Source organism: Enhydra lutris, unplaced genomic scaffold (genome assembly GCF_002288905.1).
Source record: "Enhydra lutris kenyoni isolate GAN:26980312 unplaced genomic scaffold, ASM228890v2 scaffoldscaffold36, whole genome shotgun sequence".
Taxonomy (NCBI): Eukaryota; Metazoa; Chordata; class Mammalia; order Carnivora; family Mustelidae; genus Enhydra; species Enhydra lutris.
Genome location: NW_019154120.1, coordinates 2,693,681 through 2,711,475, shown reverse-complemented (window position 1 = coordinate 2,711,475; position 17,795 = coordinate 2,693,681). Strand labels below are relative to the sequence as shown.

The 17,795-nt window shown below is 50.8% G+C and overlaps 1 protein-coding gene across 4 annotated transcripts in view; it reads left to right on the top strand.

The window, feature by feature from the left end:
* LOC111154305 (zinc finger protein 236) overlaps positions 1-17,795 on the top strand; it is a 103,896-nt gene that overhangs the window by 10,069 nt on the left and 76,032 nt on the right. The window contains exons 1-6 of one of the 4 annotated variants that reach the window (XM_022513817.1): positions 1,306-2,394; positions 2,861-3,003; positions 4,241-4,405; positions 13,062-13,240; positions 15,882-16,006; positions 16,299-16,471. In XM_022513817.1, the coding sequence (XP_022369525.1) occupies positions 2,977-3,003; positions 4,241-4,405; positions 13,062-13,240; positions 15,882-16,006; positions 16,299-16,471 (669 nt within the window). In that variant the 5' untranslated portion in view covers positions 1,306-2,394; positions 2,861-2,976. Of the gene's footprint in view, positions 1-1,305; positions 3,004-4,240; positions 4,406-13,061; positions 13,241-15,881; positions 16,007-16,298; positions 16,472-17,795 lie in introns of those variants that run through there. The other 3 variants (XM_022513816.1, XM_022513818.1, XM_022513815.1) reach the window with 3 other exon arrangements.

Sequence of the window (17,795 nt, the reverse complement as noted above, 5' to 3'; positions counted from 1 at the left end):
TGCGCGTGTGTGTGTAAGGTGGCTGTCTGGGTAAACCAGCTGGAATCCGCCGCGGGGTCGCCCTGCCTGCCTGAAATCTCACAGGGACCCCGGCGGGGTGCGGGGGCAGAATTCTGTCCCCGGTGAGCGCGGAGATCTGAGCGCTGCGGAGTGCACGTGGCTCTGTGCTTCTGTCATGTGTGGGGGCTGCAGACACTACCTGTGCTGATTTGGGGACACGAGGGATACGTGGGGCTGGAGTCCCCCAGGAAGCCCCTCTGCTGGCGGCCTCCAGGGGGCTGACCGCTAAGAGGCTGCCCTTCGTGCGGCCGTGCCTTCCTGCCATCCCTGGCCCCGCAGGACGTCTGGTGGCCTCTGCGGCTGCGGAGTTTTCACGCGGCCCGGCCGCCCCCGCGGCGGGCAAACGTGTGGACGGGGAGTGTTTGCATGAAGTTTTCACAGGGCTCGTGGGCCTCCCGAAGCATGTCCTCAGGATCTGTCAATTTCCTAGACCTCTTTCTGGAAAACACATACTTTGCGGACCAGACATTTGAATGAGCTTGAAGACGTGATAGGCAGAGGGGTTAAGGCCTAGGCACTACCCAGAGAGGCAGTGAAGTGTGGATGAGGGAGCCCGGCTCCCCCTGGAGAGACGGACGCTTCCCCAGTGCGGGCCGGGGCCGGGGACAGAGTGGGCTCCCGCTGTGCCGGTCGGGAGATGCTGTGCATTTTAAAATTACGCTCAGTGTGGAAACTGAAGCATGCTTTCCCCTCCAGTTATGCCTTAATTGGAATTTGCATTGTTTTAAGTTTGTCTTTGAACCAAATTAATATTGTGTTATCGCTGGGGGAGGGGACTTAGTGAAAATGGGATTTTATTATGTTTTGAGCTTTGTTATACAGGGAAATCTTGCTTCTTAAAATAAAAATCTTCTCTGGAAAAATCTTAATTCATAAAGCAAAACAATGTTGTTTTCAGTTTTAAATGTGTAGTTTCTTATCTCTTAGGGTTTTATCTATTAATTGCAGTTAATTACATCCTTTCTCATTTCGGGATAACTTTAAGCAGTTTCAACATAAGAAACTGTGAACATTGTTTCATTCTACTTCCTGAAATAGCCTTTTAATTTTGCTTTTTTTTTTTTTTTGTAAAGATTTTATTTATTTATTAGACAGAGATCACAAATAGGCAGAGATGTAGGCAGAGAGAGAGGGGGGAAGCAGACTCCCTGTTGAGCGGAGATCCCAATGGGGGGGCTTGATCCCAGGACCCTGAGATCATGACCTGACCTGAAGGCAGAGGCTTAACCCACTGAGCCACACAGGCACCCCTTAATTTTGCTTTCTTGTGAGGAGCTCTCTCATGACTTCATTCAGCCATTAGGTGGAAACACTCACTAGAGTTTTAAAACACAATTTTCAACACATATTTTACTTGAACATTCCCAATGTCTAAACTATTTCTTTCCATAGTATAAACTTTCCCAAAGGGAATAATATATCAACTGACGTGGTCCCAACAATCATTTTATTTGGGCCCAGAGAGTGTGAACCATTTTGTTACTAATTGAACTAAAGTAGAAATTTTGAATACATGGTCTTTGAACATAATGTGGATATAGTGACGAGTAAATACAACAGGAGTTCCGTGGTGGCCCATTCTGTTTCTGGATGAAGTTGTTCTGTTGAATTATATTAGTGTTTCTGGAAACTGTAATCTGCTTTACTCAAGGGTCTGCTGGAAGAATTTCTGAAGGTGTCGCCCGCCTTCTCCATGGCGCTCTCTACTCCCACCTCCTCTGTGGCCGCCGCCGCCTCCCATCTGGAGGCTTCCTCAGTTCTTGCTTGTGCACATGCCGTTGTAGGGGTGGGGGCTTCTGGGCCAAGCTGGGCTGCAGGTTGTTTTCTCAAAGGAGGGACTTAAAGGTCGTTGAAAATCGGGAATGCCGGTGTTTACCACCTGGACTTATGAGAAACAAGAGACTCTGGAGCTTACTTGAGTCTTAAAATCAGCCCTACTTTACTTCCAGATTTCCAGATTTCAATACTTTTGAGTCAGATTTGATACAAAGAATCATATGTAATGTATTTCAAGTTTTTGTATCATTATTATGTGTTTTATATATTTGTACCTACGTTGTGAGACTTGGAGTCTATTATTTTAAAGAATTGTGGAGGTTTAGGACGTCTTTATTTTCTGAGATTCCTGACAAATCTTTGTGAGTAGTACATATTTTTATTTGAAAATACTTTTGTGTTTATAGCCGTTGACCTACGTGGGTCCGTAGAAGCACGTCATGAAGCCTAGGGATTGTCCAAAGCGCTGTGGACAAAGGTGTTCCTAAACCCTGGCCATGTGGCAGAACTGAAGTTTTTCCTCTCTGACTTAATCTCGCTCTGCAGCAGTCTTCAGAGGTAGATTGAATTAGTGAATTAGCTTTTATGCTTCTACTCGAGTTTTGTTTGCTGAGAGACTTGAGATCATCCGTGTGGGCTACTGATGGACTTAGAGACGAAATGCCTCTGGGATTTCCAGTGACTTTGAAGCCGTATGAAGCATGAAGGCAAGGATAAGAGACGTCATGGCTGTTGCGTGTCTTTGGGTGGATGTCAACTCAGTAGTTTAGTTTCAGGTTCTAACGACCCTACCAGCAGAGGCTTACAGTCCTGCTGTCCTGTGCCTCAGTCTTCCGAGCATTCCTTGTGTCTGCCCTAAAATCATGTCCTTTCGAAAACCCGAAGACACCATTAATTTCTTCAAAATTCTCCCGTTAATTTCTGACGTAGTTTGGCTTCTAAATAATAACCACGTAATTTAGTTTTATTTATGTGATGAGAATAACAACTGGTATTTATTGTCTATACTTATGCAATTTTATAGATGGAGTTTTAACATTGAACGCGGAGAACACTAATTATGCCTATCAAGTTCCAAACTTCCATAAGTGTGAAATCTGTCTGCTATCTTTTCCAAAAGAGTCCCAGTTTCAACGCCACATGAGGGATCACGAGCGAAATGACAAGGTATGTATTCTCAAGAGGGTTGTCAGAAATGTGAGCGTTGAAACTGGAGGTATTGTAACAATTGGCATGCCAAATGCAAGGTTTTCTTGTAACTTAGATCCCTAAATTATAGGGCATTTTATCTTCACGAACACCTACCTCGACGTTCCGTGCTTAGTTGTAGACGCAGTCCTAAGCCTTCACTGGTTGGTGAGGTGACGCGGGAGCTGGTCCAGCGCATCTGTGTGTCAGAGTTCTGAGTCCGGGGACAGAGAAGTCATCTCAAAGCAGGACTTGGAGTGGGGTCGGTTCCTGAGTGGCTGTGCGGAACCGGTGCATCTTGATGTGTTTTTCTCCAACAGGGCGTGTTATCTCCAAGTGGGCTTGCTTTACGGTGGTTTTCCTGGGATTTTCCATTGCATTTCCACAGGGAGTAACACTTCAGAGACTGGAATCCTTTTTGGCAGGGGCCCTTGTGGACTCAGTTAAGAGTATTAGTGTCTTAATGGAATGATGTGCCTGCCAGATAGAAAATGGCAGTTAAAACGACCATTAAAAAATGACCGTTGATTTCCCCTCGGTTTGGAGCACGTAGGTCAGGACAACGCCAGCGACCTCTTCTCTAGGGAACAGGACATGACTAACTGGCTTTGTTTTCAGTGCGACTGTGAACTAGAATATATGATAACACGTACTGTTGCTAGTACCGGTATCAGCTGTATTACGCTCCAAAGTTGAAAATCTGAAAATACTGACTCTCTTGGGCCTTGATATTCAGAGAGAAATACCAGTGATTATCTTTCTACAAGGAAGTGGCAGAATGCCTTTCATTTGGGAAAAATTTTAGACTGCGATAAGCAACTGTCTTAAAATCTAGTGAAGGTTTTTATGATTACTGATTCTACTTGAAGTGACTCTTTAGAGCAGTGGAGTTGGTCAGAAAAGAGGGAAAAACCCACCCCCGGGAGCGGAGTCCCTCACAGTCACGTTCGTGGAGACTGTACCCAGTACACGTAACGTGCAGCGCGTTTTACTCGGGGTGTGTTCTGTTCTGCATGGACGACTTGTCGTCCTTATAATCCTTGGAGAAACTCTGTAAGGAGCTTTGCTGTGTCCATTTTGCATTTACCGACTTAGGTGTGGGACAGACCAGAAGTTCTTGGGTTGCCTGTAGATTATGGTGCTTGTTGATGTTTGAATGGCATTTATTGTGGAAAGATTGTATTTCAGTGGCTTCTTGACTTTTCTCTCCAAATAGCCACATCGATGTGACCAGTGCCCCCAAACATTTAATGTTGAATTCAACCTGACACTTCACAAATGCACCCACAATGGGGAAGAGCCTACCTGTCCTGTGTGTAACAAGAAATTCTCCAGAGTGGCTAGTCTCAAAGCGCATATTATGCTCCATGAAAAGGAAGAGGTAATTATTTTGGCCTATACTTTGTTCATGGATTTTTAAATGCATCTCATCCTTAGGGGGATTGTAGGTATCAACTAGTTTAAAAAGCCTTTTGTACGGATTTCAAGGAGTTCGTAATCATTCAGTGTGCCTTGCCTGACTCTCTACGCCACTGACAGAACCGTTTCTTTTCTGGCCTGTCACTACCTTAGGGCAGACACCTCAGGGTGTCCTGTATCTGGAGGACCCAGACAGGCCCACGTAGGATTCCGCAGTGGTCCAGAGAAAACGTTCTGTCTCTGGAGACGGAAGCATGTCCTTGCTTGGCTTCTGGATCCACTGACATGTGGGAATTTGGGAAAAGAGGATATATTCATGATGACCCAGAGCCGTTTACACAGCAAAGTGAGCCCTTCTGAAAGGCCCACAGCTGTCGTTATGAGATGACAGGGCTACGTGGCTGGTGTGTGAGCGGGGGCTTCCTGTTGCTAGGGTGGGTGGGCCTGACTTGGAGTACAAATGGCTGTTGCTTTCTAAATATTAAGCCCCCATGTCCCTGATTATTATTGTGTGAGATTAGGAAAATGCAAACAGTAAAAAGAAAGTAAGTTACCTTTATTTCTGCTGTCCCGGGATGGGTTGTAGAAAACTGTTTGGCGTTCTTTCCTCCTGAAACAGAAAAACAAATCCAGTATTTAAATTGCATATATAAAAATTAAGTTCATACTTTCTATATACGCTCATCTCTTCTTTTTATACATCTTTACTTTTTAATATAAACTATTTTTATCTTTGTAAAAGTTATTGTATAAATGTGTGTTTATTTTGGAACAAAATTAGAAACTAAAGATTAACAAGAGCAATATTATTAGAAGAACCAAGAATCACAAAATCTGGAGAGAATGCATGTGCAGTCTTTCAGACTTTTTTTTTTTTTTTTTTTCTATATATGTTTTCCATAACTTTTTAAGAATAGCTTTCTTTTTTTTTTTTTTTTTTAAGATTTTATTTATTTATTTGACAGAGAGAAACACACAGAGAGAGGGAACACAAGCAGGGGGAAGGGGGAGTGGGAGAGGGGGAAGCAGGACTCCCTCTAAGCAGGGAGCCCGATGCGGGGCTGCATCCCAGGACCCCAGGATCACGACTTGAGCTGAAGGCAGATACTGAACGACTGAGCCACCCAGGCGTCCCTGAAGAATAGTTTTTTAATTCAAAAATGTTTATGCTGCTGCTTTTAACCTGCCCTTTTTCCCTAATATATTTACAGACGTGTCTCCCCCATTTTCACCGGCTGTAGGATGAAGGCTTCCCCATGTCAGTATTTTAAGCTACTTTCTTAGTCTCTTGTGTCCGGATATAGCACAATGATATGCAATCATTTCTTCTGTTATTTAACATTTATTTATACTTTCTAAATACTCTACATAGTGCATCTTCTTATGTATCTTTAATTATTTCATTAGGATAGATTCCTGTAGTTGGATTTACTGGAGTAATACTACTTTTTCACCTTCTTTGTAGAATGCCACATGACGTTCTAGAGCCTGAGCTGCTCTGCACCTCCCCCGCCGAGTGCAGCTATGCCTCGTCTCACTCATCGCTTTTTTGGTTTTTTTGAAAAGCAGAGAGCGCCTACATTAAATGGTGTATTAAAGTCCTCTGGACTGAGTTCTGCGTGTGCGTAGTGGGAGCCGTGAGTAGCCGAGGGAGCCAAGCGTGATTTCCTGTTCTTCTGGAAGTAGCTTCTGTGTCTTTCCCCAGGCATCCTGGGCGCACGCAGATCTCCTCTGCAGCCCTGTTAACACGGGCCATCCATTCTGTGCCTTTTGTCTTGTGCGGACTGTGCCTCCGCTCTTGGGACACTGCCGTGCACGGGGGGGGCAGGGGTGTCTCATTCTTTTCATCAGCACATGGCATTCCATGTGGACACACATACCGTGACCAGCAGGTTGCCCTGGCAGACTCGTAGGTGGTTTTTAGCCTCGTGTCTGTACAAACAGGCTACAGCGAGCGGTCTGTCCATCTTCAGAATCTGGTTCTTGCGCTTGCTTAGACGTACTTCCCAAATCTGAAATGATTTCCTAAAACCCCACCACATCTCACAGCGCAGGTGCACATGGGGCACAGCACACACATGCATTGTACAATCCGGGGGTTCACACCAATCCTTCCACCTCCAGTCTCCCCTTCCAGGACTCCCATAAGCCTCCCTCCCGTCCTCCACCACGGGGACCCGGACTCCAGTACTGGCACACTCGTTCACGCCTGGCTCAGCCCCTGTCAGTCAACCCACTGAACGTCGTGTGGGATCCAAAGGACGTCCGGGGCTCGTGGGTTCAGTCTGTGTCATGTTTGAGGCCCGTCCCTTCCCAAGTGCACTAACTGCCCTTGACGTAGGTCCAGTTGGTGTGACCACAAAGACAGTCCAAGGCAGAGTAGGAGTTGAGGGCGGTGGGGGGGGGTCAGTTTCAATATCTGGAGAGTAACTTACTCTTATAAGTCAAAGTGGCAGGAACAAGGAGCATCAGAAGAACCGCGGCCTCCTGTACCCTCTGCCCGCTCCTCCCAGGGCTCCCGGGCACCACCACCACCTCGTGTTTCCGCGTTGTCTTTGCTCTGTCTCTCTGTCATGATAAGCAAATGTTCGTGTGCTTCCTGTTTTCCTTTTCTGGTTTATTATTAATATGAACATTAGAATTTTGCCTTTTTTAAAAATCAGTTGGTATTTTCACTTTGAATTAAATTCTTAGATTGTTACAGGGGAAGATGCGTGTGTTTACAATACTGAATCTTCATGGTCCAAACACCTCCGTAGCTGTCCCCCCTTTCCCACGTGATAGGTAGACGGCAAACACCCGACTGGATGAAGGGCACAGGGAGGTTAATCAGATCGAACCCCAGACTTAGAAGCACCCGTGGCGACGCTCTCAGGTCCCCTTCCTCCTCGGGAGCTTGTATCACTTTACTGTCGGTCAGTAAACCTTGCTTTGCTGCCACCAAAAACCCCCAAAAAGCAAAAAAAATCTTGGTACTGTTTTGTTCATGTGGATTCAGTATGTTATTTAAGTCCTGAACGGTTCTAGGATTTTTATTAATGCCATTGCAGGGGCCTTTCTGTTGGGTGTTTGTCATTTGTCTACAGGAGAGGAGTGTTTTTATGTAAGATTTGTCACCTGCCGTCCTGCCGGATTCTCTTTGCGCTTTCAGCTGTGTGGCCCTGTCTACAAGTAGTAATAAGAATTTTTGTTTTCACTAGCATGTGGGGGGGATTCTAAAATAAAACAGCTGCTGATCATTATAAGTCATCGCCGTATGTAGTGATGGCGTATCCCCCTTCTTGTTTTGAGAAATTTCGCTCTTGAAAAGTCTGTGCAGTGAATACTCGGGAACAGTGAATCCTTTACCTGGATTAGTTACAAACTTCGCCAGACACCACCCCTGCCGTCCCTGCCGCGCACCCTCCCAGGCTCCGTGACCTTCACACGCTCCTGATCACAGAGCCCTTGCAGACCCCAGAAAGGACCTTGCTGCAGTGGGTGGTGCTCAGAGGCCCGAGGGGCTCCCGCTGGGCGGTGGCAGGTCCGCGCTGGGTCTGGAGCTTTCCTGCTCCCGCCCAGCCTGAGGGTGGTTTTGTTCCTGTTCAGAGCTCTGAGCCCCGCAGCCCAGCAGGTCCTTGTCTGACTCACTTAGCAGCCCCGTGAGAAGCTGCCCTACGCGGATCGGGCCCGCACAGCCTTTACGCCCGGGACGCCCCAGTGCACGCGGATGGTCGCTGTGCCCTGCCTTCCCCACAGTGACCCCCAAACCCACCTTCGCAGAGGTTCTCAGGCTCACATCTCCCCTGAGGGGGCCGGCGCCCCGGCTCCGCTGTGCGTCTGTCCTGCTGCGGCCTCTGCTGTCGCTGGGCAGTGGAGACGCTGGGTGAAGGCAGCGGGCGCCGGTGCTGGGAGCGGCCGCCTGCGGGGATGGGAGCAGAACCTGATCGGAGTGGGGGACACGGGCCGCCAGCTAGCGTGTGTGCAGCCCGTGTGATGGCGTGAGGAAGGCGTCAGGACAGTGGGGATGTGGGGTCTGCGCTGGGAACATGAGGTGAACCCGGGGTGCGGGTATGGGGCTGCTCTCAAAGGGCCTCCCGGGGGGTGTGGTGGCTGTCCCCTCGCGGCACCCTGCTACTCACTGCACTGCTGCTTTGGAGCTGGCTTCTAAATCCGCCGTGACTGTCCACGTGGCGGGGCAGGGGAAGAGCAGGGATTCATCATTTCCAGCAGTTCTTAGTTTCTTGGACGTTCGTTTTAGAATCTTCCCTCCATTGTATTTTCTCTTCCACATGCTTCGTCCGTCTTCTTTCCCATGTTGTTCCTCCAGCCGGAGCTCACTGTCCTTCCCTCTGATGACGGTCCTTTGCTGGTGTCCAGTTTCTGTGGTTTGAAGCTGTGCAATGACGTCATCTAGTCTCACCTGGCCCTCAGTGTCATCGCTGACACCCCCGCTGTCTTTCCCTTTCACTGTCACGGGTGCGAGGACATCAGCGTTCCATCCTGACTCTTTTTTTCCCTAAAAAGATCTTTGAGGAGCAGTATTTCCGGAGATGTAGACTTCACATTTCTATCACTATTGCTGTCCTGTCTTCTCTTTTTTCTCTTTGAGTCTGAAAGACTCGCATCTCTCAGACCCTGAGTGATCATGGGAGAGCAAGTGGCAAACAGAGGGCTTCAGCGGGGCTGGGGTCCGCAGCAGGTGGTGGGAGGAGTGTGGATGCTCTGTCTTGGCCACGGCATCTGCTGCCTGGAGAAGCTTCTGGAGGCTGGGGAGAGATACTCAGTCCCCTGATATCATCACCCCACGCCGGGCAGGAGTTCCTGATGGGTTTTCCAGGGGCAGAAGCAAAAAGGCTTTGCTGTTTCAGGTGTGAAAATACATGGGCCTGGTGTGAGAAATAGAGTACTCTTTTCTGACAGGGTCGTGTTAGGGCCCAGGTTCAGAGGTTGCCTCTGTCTCCTGTGTGGCCTTGTATAGTTCTTTGCTGGTAGGGCTGTTGTGCCCTCCAAGGCTGCCCGGGACCCCACCTGCCCTCCTCTCTGTCTGAATCACCCCTCCTGTGGCTCAATGAAAAGGAGGAGGGAGAGGCCACGCTTCTCCTGCGAGGCCTGGTCCGCACGCGGGAGCGCACAGTCCTCACATGGGGTGGTGGGCGGTAGTGTTTTGAGTCAGAGAGCTGTGTGCTCTGTGAGGAAATGTGTTCCCGGGTAAGAAAAAAGTAGATATCGGAATACGATTATCAGTCTTTCCCACGTATGTTAAAACAACACAGCTTTGGCTACATTTCTCTGTTGGCATGTATTTATTTCTCGGCGACTTGGTCTGAATATGGTATGAGTAATACAGGAAGAAGTCCTGACCTCCGGTCACATGCAGAACTGACCTGTGAGAGTCCAGCTGACACGGAGCCCCCCGCCCCGCCCCACTTCGCCACCAGTGAGAACATAACCCACTGACAGAGGGCTGGGGGGCGGGAAGAAGGCCGGCCCAGGAGTGGTACGGCCATCAGTTAATTGGGGTTTTTCATTCCCTCCCGCACACCCGTTGCTGGAGAAGCCTGTAGCCTTCTGCCGGCAGGCACAGACGTAAAAGTGCTTCCAGGATAGCTGCTTCCCCTTAGCCAAAACTGGCCAGAGAGTGGTTTGCGACAGAAAATCTTTTTGACGATGCCTGCCTCCAGCCACGTACCAGCTGGAAAGCTGCTCAGCAGGGCTGCGAGGGACCCTCCATCCCCTCCTGCCCCCGTCCTCAGAAACGGGTAGCCCTCTGATCCCATGCCCGCGGGGGTTAGTGCCGAGCTCATCTTGCATCCGTCTCTGGACAGAAGGAGGTGGGACCCAGGCTCCCCCGCCTGATTGTGTCAGCAGAGCAAGGCGGGAAGCCGACCTCTCACGCTGTGCCCGGAAGCAGGCAGCGCTCGGACCCTGCCAGCCCCGGCGGGGAGCTGAGCCTCACGGCACCTGACGGCAGGGAGAGTTAACCACAGGGCGCAGGACGGACGGGTCCGCCCCGAGCTTTCCGCGCCGGGGCCGCGGGATCTGCAGTGAGCCTCCCCATGACGAGGTCCCCGGCCGCATCTGGGCGGAGGGACTGCCATCTGGTCTGGAGGCTCCCAACGTAGCACTCCAAGTGCTCAGGGTCTGGCTGAAGATACTCAGTAGACCGAGAACCACGGTAGTTCCAACGGCATCGAGAAAAGATGGCAGATTCCCACACTGAAGGGAGCCCGATGTTGGAATTAGTTGGCAAAGATTTTAAAGCAGTCATCATAAAATTGCTTTGTGAATTGTTTTGAAACAAACAAAAGAATGAAACTGAAGCGAGAAGAACCAAATGGAAATTACAGTGAAAAAGTGTACTGAACTTAACTCAGTTGAGGGCTTGGCCGTGGAATGGGGAACCCAGAGGCTCCTGAGGTAGCCCAGGGCCTGGAGGGGACGTTCGCTGCTAAGTGTGGACGGTGTACCTGAGGGTCTCAGAGATGGGGCCGCCGGAAAGGTCACGCGGTGGCCCCCGGTGGGGAGCCAGAAGGACAGGTGTTATGGGGGTCAGGCTCGCAGCCGTTAGTATTATTGTATTTTAAACTCTGACCTGTAGAAATGAGACCTTCAGCAAGATGGGGGCTGACCAGAGTGCCGTGCATTCCCTTGATGAGCTCTGCTTGTCACTCATCCGTGATGGAAATTATCCCACGGGTCTGTTCTGGGGGAGAAAGCAGTTACCACGTGTAGCCTCGAGGAGAGACGTCCGCTCTGAGTATGCAGAACACAGGACAGGGCCATGTCCCTTAGCTGTCGGTGGGGAAGCAAGGTGTGGGGCTCCTTGCTTGGATCCCTCAAGTGTGGCCAGCTGCTGGAGCGGATGGGAATCACGTCCTGGCTCCTGGGGCTCTCTGGGTGTGAAGCAGAGACAGAGACACTCTCCACTCTCCAGCACGAGCTGGTTTCCTTGTGTCCCCGGGGGCCTTGCCCTTGCTTTTGCCAAGTGAGTAAGCTGTGCTCTGGGAAGGGACGAGTGTGGATAGCTCCTACAATACTCTAATCTGATCATATGGTAAAAAAGTAAGTAAAAAGGATGCACCAGGGCCAGAGCAGTAAGATAGTAAGGGGAGACAGGACAGGTCGAGGAACCAAGTTTTATTTTACAATTATAAGAAGGGACACCCGGGGCAGTCCTGAGCAAGGACGAATATTTTGCCATACAGATTTAGGAGTTCTTTTTTTTTTTAAAGAGAGGCAGCAAATTTTGTTAGGTATTTTTTTCTTTTTGACAGTTTCCTAAAAAGAATTTTCTTTGTTATCAACAAGATGCTGACAATTTAGTAGCTCATTATTTCCTTAAATTATTCTATAATAATACTAGCAAAGTTATTTGCGTTGAAATCATTGGGTTGCTCAGAATATTCCCTTTAGCTCGTCTTTTTTTCCAAGGATGCCTCTCATTATTGGTGAATTACTCATTTTAATGGGGTTTACTAACGTCTACAGGGCTGTAATGTGCAGGGATTGGAAGAAAGTCTGATGGAAGAAAAGCTCAATAATTTCAAATATGTGAATAATATTTTGGATATATTTTCCAAATAGAATATATTAACATAGAATTTATTTTATCTGTTTTGTTGTTGTTATTTGGAAATGACAGTGTCTGCTCACTGACTGGTTACACTCATTTTTCCTCCGTGTTTGGACAGTCTGTTGGGGATGGTTTAAAAGCCCGTACGGCAGAATCTGAGTCAGCCCCTGCAGCACCGTCCTCCGCAGCGGCTCCTCCCGCGGGGCCCCCGTCCAGGCCCTCTCTCCGTTGAGTGTCTTCCATGCACTGCTCTGTGGGACTTTCTGGTGCCCTGTGGGGGCAGGTGCTGTGACTTTACCATGGTGAGCACTCGGAGGCACAGCTCGTCCTGAACCGGCCCAACTCCAGGACACACGGACAGCTGTTACCTAACGGACAGAGGAGTCGTTGAAAATCTATAGTAGCCATATTAAAAGAGTTTAAAAAAAAAAAGAAATGAATTTTATTTTAATATATTTATTTTGAAACTGTATCTAAAATATTATTCACATATTAAAATTGAGCTGTTTTACGTTCTTTGCTTTTCGCAATAAGTCCTTGTGGTCCCGCGTGTGTTCTGTGCTTTTTCCTTGGTGCGTTCAGACCACACCGGTGTCCAGCGTGGGGCAGACTGTGTCCGGGTGGGGACCCGGGCCTCCCTGGGAGGCGCCCGTGAAACAGGTGGTGACCGTGATAGTGTTTCCGTTCAGAGGTTTATCGGCGGGAGTTTTATGTCAGGGTAGTCTGCAGACTCTCGTCCTACTCTGAGCTCTGTCCCGACCCTTCTGTGGCGACATCCTTCTGCTTCTCGCACGTTCGGTCCACACAGGTGTGCACCACGCCCGTGCGTGCCCACAGCGGCCCCGCTCGCCGCCGCTTGCTTCCCTGGGCCGCGCTCTGTTCCGGTCAGGACGGTTTTCCCAGAAGCGTATTTGGACACGGTGACGTGTTCTTGGAGAGTGAGAACAGCGCGTGTTCCAGAGGAGAGCGTGATCGGGGTATCGGCCGCTTGCGCACCCGTTCTTTGAGGACGCTGCCGTTTCGAGGTGTTCCCTCTGCTCAGGGCTGGGCTTGTCTTTTGCAGAGTCTCATCTGCTCCGAGTGCGGGGATGAGTTCGCCCTACAGAGCCAGCTGGCCACGCACATGGAGGAGCACCGGCAGGAGCTGGCCGGCGGCCGGCCGCACGCCTGCAAGGCCTGCGGGAAGGACTTCGAGACGCCCTCCCAGCTGAAGGAGCACGCGAAGACGCACTACAAGATCAGGTGCGAGCCTCTGCTGGGGCTTGGGAAGACAAGTCTGTGCCCTGTGTTAACAGCAGGTGCGCTTGCCTGGGGTGGCTTCGGTACACTGTCTGCTCCAGAAAGAGCAGCGCAGGGGTGCCTGGGTGGCTCACTGGGTTGAGCCTCTGCCTTCAGCTCAGGTCATGATCTCAGGGTCCTGGGATCGAGTCCCGCATGGGGCTCTCTGCTCAGCAGGGAGCCTGCTTCCTCCTCTCTCTGCCTGCCTCTCTGCCTACTTGTGATGTCTCTCTCTCTGTCAAATAAATAAACAAATAATCTTTTAAAAAAAAAGATAGGATAGAGTTGCCATATGCCACACATTTAAAAAAAAAAAAGGCAATAGCAGCTCAGTGGTGGCCGGTCCGGCGTGGTGTCGGGACAGCTGTTCGGACGCGCAGGCCTGGGGCGCGGAGAAAGCTCAGGCTTCTAAAGCATCAGGCTACCGGAGCAGAACTCTCTAGCAGTAGCACAGTGTTGAAGGCTGTAGGACGAGGTGTTGGCTGAACGTTTCCCCAGGTAAGTCATGAGCTGTGAGAAGCAGGTCCACAGGGCCGGGGCAGCCCGTTTAACAAACTGGTGTGTCTCACTCCCTGTTCAGAAGCTCTGCGTTCCCGATGCTGCGCTTAGTGTGTCCGCGAACGTGTGTGAGGAAAATGGGGTCTCTGCAGGCAGCGCTGTCAGACCAGGAGACTTTGTGTCCCCCCTTTGTGGGTGAGAAGCTCTAGGTACAGGACTGAGTCACTTTCCCACGGTTTTATAGCTCGGAGGTTTCAAGCTTCAGGATTTAGACCCTAATTGTCTTGTTTTCGAGCTCATGATTTGAACAAGCGTGACCATATTTAAATACACATATGCACTTACTTCTAGTAGAACTTAACGTGTCTTCCTGAGTTTCATATTTGGTATATTCCTGATTATATATTTTTATCAAAACTTCTTAATTTTTTTATTTAACTTAAGAAAATTCAAAATTTTCTTAATGAAACAGAAGGCGAAGTGCCTTCTGGCCCGGGTGCGCCCGTGAGTGGACGGCCGTGTCCGCTGTCGCCCGTGGACGAGCCTGCGCGCCATGCGCCCCTGAACGGCAGCCGCAAGCACGGCGGCGGCTTCCACGCCAGCTAATGACGCGCACAGCCCCGGGAAGACTCTGTAGGATTCGTTTACCCTGCTAGGCGCTTGTTAGCGGCATGGACTGTGCCCCCCGTGGGGCCAGCCTGCCTCCCCCTGCCCCACTTTGCCTGCCCTCGGCTAGCAGGGCCCAGACCATGCTGCGAGTGCTCCCGCACACTGGGTTCCTACCTGGGTGGAGTTTGAACACAGCAGGTTGGGTGTGTGTCTGAGGTTTTTGGAGAGATGATGAATGGCGTCTAGGCGGTCAGCATGCAGCTGGCCCCGCTGGCTTCCGGCCCCTCTGAGCTGGAGGGATGGGCCAGACACACAGCCTCGTCCTCACATCGTGCTGGCTTCTCAGAGAGAGAAGTCCGTGGAAAGGTTTCAGGGAGTGCTCGTGCGGAGAGGGACGCAGAACCGGACTGCCCCGGCGCAGTGCCAGGAGGGCGGGCAGGCTGGTGAGCGGGCTGTGCTAGGCAGGCCGTGCTGAGGGGGGTGTCCGAAGGGAGGAGGGCCCTGCGGGAGGAAGGGGACTGCAGCAGAGGCAGAGCCATTGGCACAGCCCCTCTGCAGTGAGTTTTCCCTGCATTTGAAAGCAGAAAGGAGGCTGGCGCTGGGGAGCCCGCTGCGGAGGGGAGCTTGCTGGCACCGGGTGTGAAGAAGGCAGGGTGCTGGGGCTGAGGGCCTCAGGAGGCCATCCTGGGAATGGGGGCTGATCCCAAGGGTAGTGGGAAGCCTGTCCCAGGTTCCCCTGTGGCGTGGCTGCTGGGGGGTGGTGGTGGGGCAGGGAGGCTGGTGAACCGTCACAGCAGGCAGTGGTGGTCGGACAGTTGGAGAGTGGGTGAGGCCTGAGCATCTCCGGCGGTGTTTTGAGTGGAATCAGTAGCTTTTGAAGATGAACTTGAAGCCAGGGGTGAGATAGAGAATCTGGGCGACTCCTGAGGTTTAAGCTTGCCCAACTGGGAGCTGCTGTTTTCCGCTCTGGGAGAGCAGCAGGTTGGGGAGGAACAGAGCCCTGTTTGGTTCCCAGGAGCTCACAGCCCCCAGGGAGCTGAGTGCAGAGCCGTCAGGCAGAGTGGGGGGAATGCGTAGGGCTGGTGTCAGGGTTGCCGGAGGGAGGACTTTGAGATCGTCGGCCTGCGGGGGGTGGTGAGATCAGGGAGGCCGGAGGAGGACACGAGACACGGCAGGTGGGGACGCGTGCACACCCATCTTACATCTGAGGACCGCAGGTAGAGCTGTGTCCAGAAGGGACAGTCTCACCTCTCCCCTGCAAGGAAACAAAGTTTCTCTCCCCTTAGTTGGGGAAACATGAATTTTATGGTACAGAACACACAGAACGACTGCACGTCTGAGTTTCTGTGTCTGCGGAGACGCGCATTCCTGTGGGGCGGATGTCTCATAGCCCGTGTTCTCACCGCCAGTCAGCCACACGTGCTGACTGCATTTTAATTTTGAGCTTGTGACACAGAGGAGACGACTTCATGAACGTTTTCCTCCCGTGTCATACCAGGGTATCGAGTACAAGGTCTTATAATCGGAACATCGACAGGAGTGGATTCACATATTCATGCCCACACTGTGGAAAGACGTTTCAAAAGCCCAGTCAGTTAACTCGGCATATTAGGATACACACAGGTATGAAATACGTTCACTTTGGGGCCATTTACAGTACGGCTTAGAGGAGAGAACATGTGCCTCCGACCAGCTAGACCCGGGAGGTCGGGCTGCCGCTTCTGTCCTTTGCTTGGTGGCCTTGGAGTGGGCGGTTGCATGTGGGAGTCCACACCATGGGCGAGCTCTGTCCGCACAGGTGGGTTTGGGGTCTTGGGTTTGGGGTCTTGGGTTTGGGGGCGATGTATCTCCCCTTTAATCTGTCAGGTGTTCACACATGTGGAATTATATTTTGATCGTGTTTCTCCCTCTCCAGGTGAAAGGCCGTTTAAATGTAGTGAATGTGGGAAGGCTTTTAACCAGAAGGGGGCCCTGCAGACGCACATGGTCAAGCATACAGGTGAAAAACCCCACGCCTGTGCCTTCTGTCCTGCTGCCTTTTCTCAAAAAGGGAATCTCCAGTCCCACGTGCAGAGAGTCCACTCTGAGGTAAACGTCGCTCTCGGGCCTGTGGTGCTCCCGGGTGCGGTAGACAGCTCCGGGGCGCGTGCAGGAGCCCGAGGTTCTGAAATGCAGATTACGGTTTGTGCAGCGCAGACTTTGTGTCACACAAGAAGCAGACACGTATCTCTCTCTAGACACCTTTTCGGCTTACCCGGGGGAGAGCTATAGAATGTTATCTGCTCGTGGTCTTACGGATGCTATTACGGCTTTGACAAAGGTTTAGAAATGATCACGTTGCCCTTGTCAGTTACCAGCCATCGGTCCGGTAACGCCTCATCCCTTTAGCAGACGTGGAACACGGACATGTCAGGTCTGAGAAATTGAGACCGGAAATAAATTGAGGGGAAAAAAGTATGTTTCCTCTTCCTGTTACTATCGCTAAACTCACCGATGGCCTCATAGACGTCTTTCATCAGCCAGAGCGCTGCTCTGCGCACTTCCCTCAGCACCAGCTCCCGCGGTGACACGCGTCTGCTGCCCTCGTTGTCTGCGGAGTGTACTGATCTGTAGAACGTCTGCACGTATTTCTCTTAGGCAGGTTAACTTTTGTTCTTTCCTGATTTGGTGTTTTATTTATAGTCTAGTTGTAGGGTATACGTTAACGTGGAAGCGACACAAACACTTTTATCATGGATCGTTTCATTTTATGTCACTGTTTTGCAGAATGAAGACTCATATTCTTAAAAGTGAATGTGTGTCTTTTATTTTTCCCTTGATGCCCTCAGCATCACTGAGATAAGAGAAGCCCTGCGCCCTTCACGCGGTTTGTAAACATACTCAGCTTCCGCACGCAGCGGGTTACGCTTCGTTTTATGCTCTAAGAGCCAGACCCATGGGGAGGCAGTGAGAATGTGGAGCGTGGCTTCCTTTCGAGCTCAGGAGAGTAGATGTGGCCTCTCCCCGTTACTCTGGGGGAGCTGCCTCTGTGCGCAGATGATGGCGTCGGGATGGCCGTTTACTTGGGCGGCACCCAGAGAGACCTCCCTGGGCCCCCCGAGCTGCCCTGTGAGGTACCCGCCCGTGCTCCTGAGGCCAGGACACCTCTCCAAGAGGGTGGGCGCTCCCGGCCTGCGAGCCCCTGGGACCTGTGGTGGGGCAGGTGGCCATGTTCCAGCAATGACCTCTAAGGACTGGTTTGTAAATGTTGTCCAGTCCTGTGATGAACCTAAAGCCTTAAATTTGGTTCTTGACAAGGTGCTGGAAAAGGAACAGAACATCCATGTTTGGAGAAGTCCAGTCCGTTGTCCAGCCGGCCGGCTTTGTTAGAAGGACAGCCAGTGCTGGCTGGAATCACGGCAGAGTCATTCAG